The 13552-nt window shown below is 30.8% G+C and overlaps 3 protein-coding genes across 7 annotated transcripts; 1 reads left to right on the top strand and 2 right to left on the bottom strand.

Moving 5' to 3' along the window:
* Positions 1-169: 169 nt before the first annotated feature.
* On the bottom strand, positions 170-2520 carry LOC126866350 (uncharacterized). The gene is made up of 4 exons (XM_050619815.1): positions 1567-2520; positions 1295-1456; positions 1170-1238; positions 170-1056 (listed from the first exon to the last, which is right to left on the bottom strand). The coding sequence occupies exons 1-4, from the start codon at positions 2005-2007 to the stop codon at positions 883-885; spliced, it is 846 nt and encodes a 281-aa protein (XP_050475772.1). The 5' UTR covers positions 2008-2520; the 3' UTR covers positions 170-882.
* A 149-nt stretch (positions 2521-2669) lies between these two features.
* LOC126866327 (tripeptidyl-peptidase 2) lies at positions 2670-10659 on the bottom strand. 5 transcript variants are annotated; one of them, XM_050619783.1, is made up of 21 exons: positions 10523-10659; positions 10244-10441; positions 9544-9672; positions 9297-9464; positions 8666-8826; positions 8410-8573; positions 8004-8336; positions 7649-7918; positions 7254-7565; positions 7017-7173; positions 6755-6942; positions 6520-6674; positions 6200-6417; positions 5882-6116; positions 5573-5823; positions 5197-5208; positions 4473-4723; positions 4349-4360; positions 3519-3976; positions 3207-3422; positions 2670-3138 (listed from the first exon to the last, which is right to left on the bottom strand). In XM_050619783.1, the coding sequence occupies exons 2-20, from the start codon at positions 10403-10405 to the stop codon at positions 3213-3215; spliced, it is 3846 nt and encodes a 1281-aa protein (XP_050475740.1). In that variant the 5' UTR covers positions 10406-10441; positions 10523-10659; the 3' UTR covers positions 2670-3138; positions 3207-3212. The 5 variants fall into 5 exon arrangements, with proteins under 5 accessions (XP_050475740.1, XP_050475741.1, XP_050475739.1 ...); XM_050619784.1 differs by lacking the exon at positions 10523-10659 and having other exon boundaries at positions 2670-3132; positions 10244-10480; XM_050619782.1 differs by lacking the exon at positions 10523-10659 and having other exon boundaries at positions 10244-10480.
* A 118-nt stretch (positions 10660-10777) lies between these two features.
* On the top strand, positions 10778-13428 carry LOC126866338 (UDP-glucuronic acid decarboxylase 1). The gene is made up of 5 exons (XM_050619802.1): positions 10778-10924; positions 11030-11617; positions 11698-11811; positions 11895-12215; positions 12304-13428. The coding sequence occupies exons 1-5, from the start codon at positions 10864-10866 to the stop codon at positions 12570-12572; spliced, it is 1353 nt and encodes a 450-aa protein (XP_050475759.1). The 5' UTR covers positions 10778-10863; the 3' UTR covers positions 12573-13428.
* The last annotated feature ends 124 nt before the right edge of the window (positions 13429-13552 follow it).

The raw sequence follows: 13552 nt of genomic DNA on the forward strand, positions 1-13552 counted from the left end.
GTGATTATAAATATTTATTGATTCCAAGGCATGTTTGAATCAAGTACACATCAAATGATTAAAAATAATGAACAACTGATAAAAGCAGATTTAATCTTCATAACAGACTTTTTGCTTGTACTACGAAATGTTGAAGTTATAAATAACATTTTCAGTTTTGTATTTTCTCCCTATTTCACAATGCAATATGTGATTAATGCTTTTGTAGTTTAGTAAAGTACATCAATTTACTACTAATCATTTTAATTTATATATAATACAAAGAGATTAAAGAAATATAGTGTAAAAAAATATATATCTCTGCAACTTTATGGTTAACAGTTAAGGAACCAGAACATTATATCAGTTTAGATATATTGACATTGAAAGGTGCAAAGTAGAGAATTAGCAATATAAAAAATACGTCGTCCAGAAATTTTGGATTATATTTTATAAAAATGTTAAAATAGGTAAAATGAAAACAGTTCGTAACATATGCATTCAATATAAAAAGGAGAGTCCAGTAAAATATTGTCAGAAATATGTTTGCGCAATGCAGAAAAAATTCACGAAAAATGTATATTACATTTTATTTAAATAATATTAAAGAAAATACGATTTTCAGACTTAAGCTACTTTATTTTTTTAATAGTTTATGCATTGCGTAAACACTAAAAAATTGTAATAGTTTTAGGAAGAAATTGTACATAATGTAAATAAATCCGTCAGTCTTAATCTAAATAATATGTCTAATTAAACAAAAAGTTCCATGATCATTTCATACATACACACATCATAATGAAGTTATATATATAAATTTTACTTTTTTTAAAATATATTTGTATGTATATGTATAACTTTAAAAAGTTTACATATTGACATTTAAAAAGTAAGGATTATGTGTTATTGTTTTTTGCAATGATTGCCACAGTTACATACAGGATCACAGCCACAGCATGGTGAATTGGATGGATATAAAAAGGCTAGCTCATATTGGTTTGCTTTTGTATTGTAACATTTATTTAATATATCCTTCGTGTACCAATTGCATAAATGTTCCAAATTCTCTATATATGTCTACATTATTTTTTTTACTGTTAATATGACATGCATTACTATCACTTAAAAATATAAAATATTGCAGTATTTATCAAATATTGATTTTGCTATATATAGTTACAGATCCTTACCTGTGCAATAACTAATCCCCGATTTGGATTTGTAATTGTACTATGACTATGAGAGTCAAAAAAAGTTACCTACAGATAAAAGTTTTATGTAGAAACATTTTTACAGATTTTGCTAATTTGCTTACCATATAAGTCTTTTCCTGAAATATAAACAGTACTGTTCGTCCACAAGTAATAAGAAGCATAAATAAATTCTTAGACTTTGGTGCTAAGTACCATTTGTGTAAGAAATTACTTATATGTTGATATAAACCTCTTTGAATTTTTTCATGAAATACTTGAAATGTCTATAATAATTAATATTGTTTTATATCCTATCTTGTCGAGTAAACAAATTCTACATAAATTACAAAATCATTGCAAAATAGAGATAATAAAATGTAAATTTAATTTGTACCCATTCTCTCAATAGACTTAAACTTTTGCCCCCAAGTCTCAGTGCCTCTTCTGTACTGAGATAAGGATGAGAAACTAAACCTTTTTTAACAATCCATGCATGAATAGTATTACCCTCTATCATAGCTTCAGCTATGATAGCAATAAGTTTAGGAGATTTTTCCGCATCGTATATTATTAATCCTGTTTGAGATATTCGTTGAGCAACAAGGAGGCAAATAAGAGTACATGCTTCGCTAACTAGAATTGTGTTAAAAATTATATATTGTACTCGGAACGGTGCAGATAAAATAAAAGAGAAGATATCTTTTTTACTTGTTTGTCCTGGTGGGAATCGACTTTGTGAAAATTCCTGATTGTACCAAAGTACTTTCACGTTATTTTCGAAATAGTTTTTCGCATACGAAGACAAATAAGAGTTGAGCGACAGCGATAAGGACATAACTCTATACAAATTTCGGTTGACGTGTCATTTATTACTTGTAAATTTTTACGTGTGAAAGCATTTTTTCTTATCTTGACTTAGTATATTTTTACAAAAAATTTAATGTTCCAACTATTAAGAGCCATGAAGCTGGTTGAGCGGTGAATTTGTTTTTATATTTACGTAAATCGAATAGAAATATATGTATGCAACTTCGTACTAATGGAGCAGAATTGAAGCTTTAATGTAAGTTTTTCTTGAAAATAAGACATTCTATTTTCTTTTAAAAGGCTAGTATTAGTGCATTTATTATTTTTATCTTGGCCTTTAATAGTACAGCTCTAGCGTAATCAATATTAAGCAATTATTCTCCAATTATTGAATTTAAAACAGCAAGAAAACGGAAAAGTATGAATTACCTTTTACATTTCATATTCACTATAAAATTCAAATAGAGCTTTAATTATTTTTTGTTTTTCTCATTATACACACCAGCGCACTTAACGCTTATTGTATAAAGTGAAGAAACATTTGCTATATGTAACACCATGACAGCAAAACCTGAATATATTATATATGAATCTCACAGTCACATAAGTAAATGTATACAGTTTTAAATAACAGAATCCAGTACGATAACGCTACTACTATACTGTGGATATAAAGAAAATACCTGTATGTATACATATGTATATATATAATATATATATTTATTTACATTTAATATATTGTAAAAATGGAAAAACCTAAATAATTTTAAATGATATACATTATGTTAATTGAAATGAATGTTCTCAAACAACACATTATTGTTTAAAAACTTTAATTTCTAAATTGATAACAGTTTCCATGATATTCTGGCGCTTCTTTCTCTTTTAATGCAATAAACGCCATAAAAATGCACTATTAAAACAGCGGTACTTTTAGTAATATAATTTCTTATGTTTAATTTCTTACGTTTAAAAATTAATATATTTTTCTAAAATCATTTTTTCGTACTTTTTTAAAAGTATGAACACAAGTATATATTTATAAGTGTATAATACACTTGAATGACTCAACAGAAATAGTTCTGGCATAGAGATGCATTGGAAACTGTTTGCCATGATTAGTTTCCATTATCAGAATATCAAATTGATTCCTCTGTACCTGGAAAAGATACCTGTGCACTTCATTATACTTTACAACTAATTTAGAATTAAATGAGTATCAATTACCATTGATCAAAACGATCTGTACGAAGGAGGATAGCGCGACGGTATACTTGTCTTAATGTGACGTGACAAATGTTCCCATCCTAAGATATTTGCAAGTTCTATACATTTCTCATCAACTTCTTTTAATGGGTTGTCTTCGTAATAACGCAACAATAATTTCAAATAGCGACCATAATGATTATTAATGTGAGCATGCCACAGTGAGAGAGTAATGACCTGCAAGTAAAGAAGTATTTTGTTTTTACATATAGCTTCTTTAAATAAGTAATAATAAATGTTAAATAACAGTAACCATATTTCAAAATTTCTTGCCTTAATGTCAGTTGGTTCAGCGAATTTTTGTACTTCTTGCCAGTGATGTGTTACACTCTCTAATAAATGTTCATATGACTGACGATCTCCCTCTCCTTTTTTTGCACTATGTACGTACAATCGCGCTAATGCACATCCTTTCTTTACTAATGCTTTTATCAAGCTAAGTTTCTGTTTCTCCATAGTGGTTCTAATTTTTGCTGCATCATCACGTTGATCGCTTTTTAAACCATAATAGGCTAAGAGCTTATCTTGATCAATATTTGTAATCACGGCATCTGCGACAGTTATTATTTGATTTGCTAGAGAAACAGATTCTTCTGAAATGTCATCGTGTGGTACATGACGTCGAGCTTCAGGTGAGTCCAAAGAAATCAGCATGGCAGTGTGAACGGGCAGATGGTCAGAGAAGAGATTCTTTAATTCTCCATAGAGTAGATTTGCATATTCTCCAGGTTCTATTAGTAATAATACCAAATTAATTATATTTTCAAATAATAATATAAAAATGTGGACATATGCTTGCATTAAAAACAATAGGACAGGTTTTGTATAAACTTGTTTGAAATGAATTATTCTAATGTACATATACGTTTATGTTTGTGTTGAAATTATGTTGTTAAGTGATATATATTATTACTAATAATTTCTTTTGAACATCACAAAAGAAAAGACAAATTATAGTAAATTATTTGTTATGCATATTACATAGTCGTGCATTGGAGTAAAACAAATAGCTATAAGAAAATTCGATAATCATCTAAACGGAACTGAACGGGGTTTCAAATCAAATTTTGGAGTAACGTTTTATTGCACTCTAATGAACTTACTCGTAGAAGGCGCTATTTGTTGAATTGAAACCGGAAAGAAAAACAAGACATTTATATGATGCTAAACCTTACACAATATGTAATTATATACAATCAATATTAGATGAGTGAAAAATCTGATTACCCAGCTTTGTAAGCCAACTGCATTTGAAATCCCTGAGTGCTTCATTGTATTCATCCCACTTAGTAGTTTTTTCTTTGTTTGATGAATGATAGGGACTATTGCTACTACTGCTGCTACTAGATTTTTTATTTGGTTCAGATAAAATATATTTAAACGTATGGAAATCCACCTTCCTTCCATTATCATCTTTGCAGAAGGTCAGTGTACCCTGTAAGTAACTAACATTTCCTAAGGCAGCACCTCTGGAAACTCTTTAAAATGAAATAGAAATTTCGTTTTCTTTCAAACAGATTAATATTGCCTAAGAATCTCGCTACAACAAAATGTTATAAACGAAATCAAACGTGAAGGTAACAAATTAGGATAAAAAGGAAGTGTATAGCATTTTTATGTTTAAAAAAGCATACATAAAGCATTATACCTAAAATATTATGTGTATACAAAGCAAAACCACTATGTAAAATTTATTAAAAAATCTTCTAGTATGCACAGATACACATATTGATCTAAATATTCAGATCTAAAATGTAAGCAATAAATAAAATGTTTTTTAAATAATAAAGCATGTAAATTCACGAAACTAAATAAAAATATTGATGCAATGAAGTAATGCATAAAATAGAAGTATATCTATTGAAGAAAAATCTGCTTTAATTAATGTTATTTTTAATTAGAAGCATGTAAATGTTTAAAAATGTTTACAGAAAGAATGCTATAGACTTACTTGTTTTCAGCGCTGCAGTGCGGAACGAAAAAAAAAAGAAAATTTTCTTAGTAATACTTTAAAAACAGTTGATTAATAAAAAGAAATATAAAACAATTTTTCACAAATTATCTGATCTAACATTTTTTGAACGTACACATCTTGCATATATACTACATCTTACATTCATGCACCAATTTTTATTTGCATAAAGAAATAATATATGTACTGCTACATGCAAAATGAATGTAAAATAATAATCTTAGGAAGGAATATAAGCTATGCGTGAATGAACTTTAAAATAATTATACATTTTCTTTAACATCATAGTAAATAATAATCCTTGTCATATATAGTATTAAAAAAAAAAATATTATGCTTCAAATAAAATACTTACTTGTTTTCATTCGATAAAGGAGCAATATACAAAGGAAGAATGTGGCCAGGTGGGACTGAAGCTGCTATCATTTTCTTGCCACCGATAATGGCTTGTGACTGACTGGCATATACATCTAGACTAATTGGATTACTTAGCGTGTGACTTAAAAGGAACGGCATTTCCGTTAATCTATCAAGTAAATCTTTCTTTTCATGACGTACATGTATTTTCAAAGTATAATCGCCTTTCTCTAATTTTTGATTAGCATACTGTAATAAAAAATAGCATTATTTCCTCATTGTTTCATATTAATATACTCGTTCTTACTTTGGATGGGTACGCATCTCCACAACAAATAAGTTGTTTATTAGTATCATAAATCATCCACATCTGACTATCATATTCACTTTCATATAATAAATCGCTAAGCAGCGCGGCATTTGGAGTTACTTCAGTCGCCTTTGCACAGTGGAACGTATATGTTAATTGCAATTCATAAATTTGTCGTGAAGGAGGAATAATATCTCGGTCTCGTAAAGGAGCGATCTTTGCGTCAGTGGGTCTGTAATATTAGGATAGAAAGTAGAACTCCATTAATTCATTTTCATTGATATACATTGTGTGCAACACTGTTAGTTTACATACTTCAATATTTGTACGGATGATTTAAGGCAAATACTGGGCACTACTTCTTCGTTTCTAAGAGAACTTCGCACTTCTAAGCGATTTATTCCATCTCCAGATTGCATTGTAAGATTCCCATTTATGATATGAACACCATGAAATTCAATGAAGTAATCCACTAACATGTCACCTATGTTTGCCCAATATTTCGCAATGACCACTTCTAAGATCAATCCTCCCTATGAATAAAATATGTTTCTTATTTCATAATACTTACACCTAAATTCTTATTTGATAATACTAAACGTTTTGTTAAAATGTATAAAGAGAATTAATAATACCTGAACAGCAAATGGATGAACAATTTCTGATTGAGAAGTAACAGTGAACAACTTATTAACTTCAAGAGTTTTACAGGATAAACGTGGTTTCAGTTGAACGCTATGAATCACAAATCTTCCAGTTTTATCTTTTTCTGTGCTCTTCAATCTAACCACTGAATTGAATTATATTAAAACATTCATTTTATGTGTTCAATATTGTACATATGAAATAAATATTGCTGAAAATGCATACCCGCCCATGTTGCATCTTCAGGAACGAGAATAAAATGTCGACGAATTGTATTCGGTTTAAATAAGACATTTGTATATGCTAAGTCTGGAAGGACCGCAGTTTTTGGCAGTGTTTGTGGCTGCACTACAGTTATTGGTATTTGGAACACTGGTCCTTTTGCAACGTCTGTTACATCATACGCTCGTACACTATAAATGACAATTAGTACTGATATTACACATTATTAATATAAAAAAAAATATGTTAGTCCGAACGTATTTACCTAGTTGTATGAACACCTTCGGGTAAATTAAATCCATCAATTTTAATAGCAAATGCGCGAACCATATTCATTAAATCAAGATGTGTTGGAAAATGTACCCAAGGTGCATCGCATACCAAAGTTAATTTCAAATTGAAAGCAATTTTAACTGCGGGATCTATAAAGTATCCAAGTATTATAATAAATCACATCCAACTAAGGCATATAGTATTACAATAACATATGTAAAAGTCATACCAGTATTTTCGCTATTAAGGAATACAGGTTCAACATTAATAGCATAATCTTTTGATCGATCAATAACACCGCTTCTCATGTGGATTCCTTTGGCGTTATTTGGACCACAGTTAATGGTAAATCTTATATCCCTTTCAGGTACGTTATTGTAAGTAAGAAGATTATCGAATGCACGCTCGACTTGTAATAGCCCTGACCCTTGTGCAAAAGGGTCTAGATTTTGTATATATAGAGCTGTATTTTCAAGTGCTCTTTTTATGCTATATGGAGACAGAGGATAACCTTTGGCAAGAAGTCCTGACATAAGTAATGCTGTAATACAAGTACCATATTAAAATATACTTCTTTTCATTATAGTAACATAAACTTTATATTTTAGAAATGTTGATATATACCAATAGCTCCAGTAACATGAGGAGCAGCCATGCTTGTGCCATTCATGAGTTGACTTTTTCTTAATGTAAAATTGGGAACACTAGTTATAGCACCTCCTGGAGCACATACGGTAATTCCGGCACCACCATCGATCATTGGACCTCGAGATGACCACGTGTATGACATGCCCGGCATTTTTTCTCTTAAAGAATATTCAGCTACCATCATATCAGGAGAAACATAGGCACCAACACTAATCACACTGTTAGTACTAATATCTGGTGGTGTTCCTATATGATTTTAAAATGGATGGGATGTACTAGATGTTAATGTTCGAGTATATATTTAATATATTCGAATGTTCTTTCAACTAACCAATAGTACACAAAGCTGGTCCACGATTACCAGCAGATGCTACCCATGTTACACCAAATTTATCGATAACTTCATTCATTAATTCTCCTATTCTCCCAGTGTTAGACCAATGAGGATGTTCTCCATAACTCATATTAATTACATGTATTTTCTCTTTGTGTTTCATTACATGTATCATTGCACGTATTATTGCAGTTCCTGTTTCCATTGTACCGATGCGGCCATCTCCGACACCTAATGAAATAATTTGAGCACCAGGAGCTACACCATTTGATTCAGGATTATCGGGAAAATACGCTGCTGCAATTGAAGCTACGTGCGTTCCGTGACTTGCTGCAATATAACGAGATTAATTGTAGTTACGAAAACGAAATAAAATAACGGATCGAATCTCATTAATACCTACAGCATAAACCAGCGATTTCTAACGTATTTCCATCGTCGTGAACATTAATACTAATATTCAATTGATCTTCTGGTATAAGGGGTGCATATTCCCTTGTTAAAGTGTATTCGCCTAGAAAGACACCAGCTTCTAAGTTACCTTCTTCGGAAGTGTCAATGCATGCTCTATAACAGAATATAAACAATTAAGTCAAATAGCAATGTTTATAAAGGAAATGTTTTAATTGAAATCTTAAATATTCTGCATATATCTTTACCTCCAAACTTCACCATCATGAAAAACAATACAGTCATAAGTAGGTCCTACATCAGAGTATTTTTTCTCCAGGTTATTTAATATTTCAACTCTAGCTTCAAGTTCTTCTTTTTCTAGCCTTTCTTTTAAACTGTTTACTTGTGGATTCTTTGCTTCAAATTCCTATGTACAATAGTTGAGTAACGTAAAAATCAAGTTGTTTCTTATTTATTGGAAAATTACATATCCATAAAATATTTGCTTATATCTTAATTAAAATCATTTTCTTGTTGCGAAGCACACTATTAAAAAATATAAAAGAATGTTACATGGTATTATGCAACGAATCAATGCCTTTACAATAGATCGAACTGCCAATTATAAATATAGCATTAGATACAGATCACTGTGACACATTGTGAAACTGGCCTCATTTGATTGCATGGTTCAACATATCCACAACAACCCTATCTTTGGATCACATGGTCTAAAAGCCTATTTACATTTTTATTCTTAAATATTTGATGCTTTTAATTAATCTGAGAGTCAATTTAAAGATATCAAATTTTAATAAATTAAATAAAATTGAAATGAAAGTTTCTTATTTCTGTGTCTATCATATGCAATCAAAATGCAATTATTAATTTATTTACTTGTAATTGCCTAGATGCTTCTGCAAGTGCAGATTTTTGACATGTGTCCCATGATCGCTTTTTTCTTTCTAATAATACTCTTTCTCTTAATTTTCCTGGGTATAGTGAATACAAATTTTTTACTCCTATGTGATACTGTCCAGAAGGATTTTTCCAGTTGGATGGAACCTGAGAGAAAAATAATTTTCTTTTACTGTTATGTGTATCTAGTGAGCACTATTAATTTCAGACATTATTTGAAATGTACCTTTAATTTACGACCAGTTATCCCTATTATATATCCATCAGGTGCTTGTACAATTTTGCTGGTATCCACATCTCCAGCTCCACTGCAGTCATATCTTTCAATAATTTTTGGCTTCCCATCTGAAGTTTCCTATATTAAATGTATTTGTTATAAAATAGAGCAATTTATTTAAATTTAATTTTACTCCTTTGTTCAAGAAAATTCTGTTGTATTATCATTTCACAAATATCATACAAGAAAGGCTGATTCAAATTTATAAATTTTAATAGCAAGGAGGAATGACTAATGTATTTCATTTTAGTATTTAATCACCTATAATCCCATGGTAAACAATGTTTACGTTAATTGTTAATTTACAACAAAATTGACACAAAATAGCAATCAATGATTATATTACAATGTAACAAAAATCTTCGAGATTGAAGTAATTACGAAATAAAGATAAAGGAAAAGATGAATAAATTTAAATTATTAATTTCACATAAAATTATTCAAAGACTTCCACTTTGTATACAAAGAAAACACAAAGAAATTTATAAGAAACAAAAAGAATTCAGCAAGCCAAGACTTTTGACAATATATATTACTGTCAGAAATAAAATTATGATATTTGGTCAAAATTTAAAAATGAAAGAAAAGTGGAAGAAAAAGCAGAGACTTGAACAATCGCGAGGCGTGTCTATATAAAAGCTTCACTTACCTGCATACCAGGAGCTCCAGGATCAATCCCTGAATCGAAAATTGCAATGATGACTCCTCTTCCATCATATTCAGGATATTTTGCAAGAAATTGAGTGACACCAGTTTCTTTTTTAGGTAAAAGACCCCAAACAGGAAAATTACAATCAATGACCTCTGCCATATTTCAAATGCCACTGCCACTGCAACTCCAGAAAAACTACTTGAGATGTTTCCTTTGTACTGCCACAGCCTTATATATCAATCAAAAAACAGCATCTGCGCCTGCGTGAGTACTCACAGAAAATGTTGAGGTTAAGTTATCGGCCCACGATACATCAGATCAAACATGGATCAAACAGACAATAAGAAACAAAATTTGTGAAACGTTTGCGTTATGGTGTTCAGAGAGCAGCACCAACATTACGTCAATAATTAAATAAAATAGCGCTTCAAGTCTCGCAAATTTAGCGATAAAAGGTGATGATGTAAGAGGTTATGTCTTTTAATTATAGAAACCTGAAAATGACATATTTGTGGCGATTGAACATCTTATCTACTAGATATTATCATGACTTTAGTCTGTGACAAGTTGACAGGGAAGTAATGTAAATATCTCCATGACATGTGCAATGTTGAAGTATGGTTGTCACTCCGCGAAAGATGAAACAGGTTGCCTTCTTCGTGATTTGTATAATATTAGGTAAATGTTGTTGCTGCTTTCTAGCAAGCATTTAATGTTTCTTTACAGCTGTGAGCACTTGCCCTTGAATGATAAAATCAATGTCATATACTTATCTTCTTGCAGTGTTAGGATTTTACAGAACATTAGTTAATCCAGAAGATGAACAATCTTTCACCCGACTTCATCCAAGAGATCGCAAATCTCGTCTAGAAGATGTAAATGAGATTGAAAATGTCAATGAAAAAATTCAAGAGTCTGAAGAAAATGTACGTTACACTGATATCAAAGATATTGAAGAAGCAAAAATACGAATTCGTGAATTAGAGGGCAAACTGCAACATCTTGAAGCTAAAATTGAGAACAAAGTATCAAAGGACTTTCCAACAGTCAAATTTCTTAACTATAAGAATCGAAAGAGGATATTGGTGACAGGTGGAGCTGGCTTTGTAGGATCACATTTGGTCGACCGTTTAATGCTTGCTGGCCATGAAGTAATAGTTGTAGATAATTTTTTTACTGGCAGGAAACGTAATGTTGAACATTGGGTTGGCCATGAAAATTTTGAGCTTGTTCACCATGACATTGTTAGACCTCTCTATTTAGAAGTTGATGAAATATATCACCTTGCTAGCCCAGCTAGTCCACCACATTATATGCTTAATCCAGTTAAAACAATAAAAACAAATACATTAGGTACAATAAATATCTTAGGTATGTAAACACTGTGTCAACTTAGAGCATTGAGAATCTCACTTAAGTAGTCAGTAAACATAATTATCCAATCATATCAGGTCTTGCAAAAAGGGTAGGAGCAAGAGTTTTAATTGCTAGCACATCTGAAGTTTATGGAGATCCTAATGAACATCCTCAATCAGAAACTTATTGGGGACATGTGAATCCTATAGGTATATATGAAAATAATTGCAACTGTGTTTGTTTAATAAAATGTAAGATAGTAAAATAAAAATTAAATATATGATTTTCATAGGTCCAAGAGCTTGTTATGACGAAGGAAAACGCGTAGCAGAAACATTAAGCTATGCATATATGAGACAAGAAGGCATCTCCGTGCGTGTTGCCCGAATTTTTAATACATTTGGGCCAAGGATGCACATGAATGATGGTCGAGTAGTTTCGAACTTTATTCTACAAGCGTTACAGAATGACTCGATTACGATATACGGTAGCGGAAAACAGACGCGATCTTTTCAATATGTATCCGACTTAGTCGATGGATTAGTTGCCCTAATGGCGTCTAATTACACTCAACCAATAAACATTGGAAATCCTGTCGAGCATACAATAGAAGGTAAATATGGTATTGTCAAATACTTTTAGAAAAATTGATCGAATATTTTATAGAAAATATACAGCGAGTAAATTGTAATTGATTACAGAATTTGCCCTTATAATAAAGGATCTGGTTGGTACTAATAGTAAGATAGTCGAACTTGCCGCGGTCGAAGATGATCCACAACGAAGGAGACCCGATATTACTAGAGCTAAGAAGTATTTGAATTGGGAACCAAAGGTTCCTTTAGCCGAAGGACTTAAAAAGACGATAATGTATTTCGCTAAAGAATTACAGAGGACGAAGCACTCTCAGAAAACTAGTATAAAACAATCTTCCTACAAAAACGATCACGATATAGTGGAGCAACTTTAGAAAACAAAATATCAATACGATTAATTTTTCCACTTCTAAAAAAGTGGTTTTGGAAAGTGCCATTATGCTATGGACCACTACGTGCCAAAAAATTCCCCGTCCAAATTGAATTCTTTATAATTTAGAATATCAACGAGTACGTATTCTTAATTTAAAATGGAAGAAAAGAATCGTTCGTTTTTATGCAATCGATATTTATTTTAACTTTGTTAAGATATTTATCTATTTACAATGTTCCATACAGAATTTTATTTATTAATCGTATATAATAGTATTCAATAGTATTCAGTTCAAATACTGAATGCTTTTAAAGCATACTACTTTATTCGTGATAGAACGAAGCGATCAATTTATCGTATAGTTTCAAAATTCTTTATCTAATGATTGTTTGTGTGGTGGTGGTGCTAGGGGAAATTACCAATATCCTTTTTCCCTGTGTGAAATATTAGGCTAAATTGACAATTTTAAATGATATTGCTCTAAATTTACTTAATATTTCTATATAATCGATTTCCCTTCAGCTGTACATGTCTCTTTATCATCAAATTTTCGTGATGTATAATAATGATATTAATCAATGTGCACTTGTAATTAGTTAACAAATTTTTCTGTCACAAAACTTTTTACCATAGAATCAAAATGTGTTTATAAGGTTTCTCGAATGTTTTTTAAGCCACAGCGCTTGAACGTTTGTAATATACTAGTAGTCGTATCGTGTGATACATACACGGTGTAAATGTACTGTAATATTGTACTGTAATATTTCGTGAGTATGTAAACAGGAAAGTAATTTTATACTACGAAATAATGTATTGTACACGAGTTTAAGTGAGTAAAACACTTTTTGTAAAGACAACCTTGTTTCGTCTGGACGACTCACGTGTTTAATTCATACACGAGTAACGATCCCACGGTGTAGAAGGAAATATAAAATTAATGCTTGCATCATAACATGCGTCTAACTATGTATCAAACGATCA

This window comes from Bombus huntii, chromosome 6, assembly GCF_024542735.1.
Source record: "Bombus huntii isolate Logan2020A chromosome 6, iyBomHunt1.1, whole genome shotgun sequence".
NCBI lineage: Eukaryota > Metazoa > Arthropoda > Insecta > Hymenoptera > Apidae > Bombus > Bombus huntii.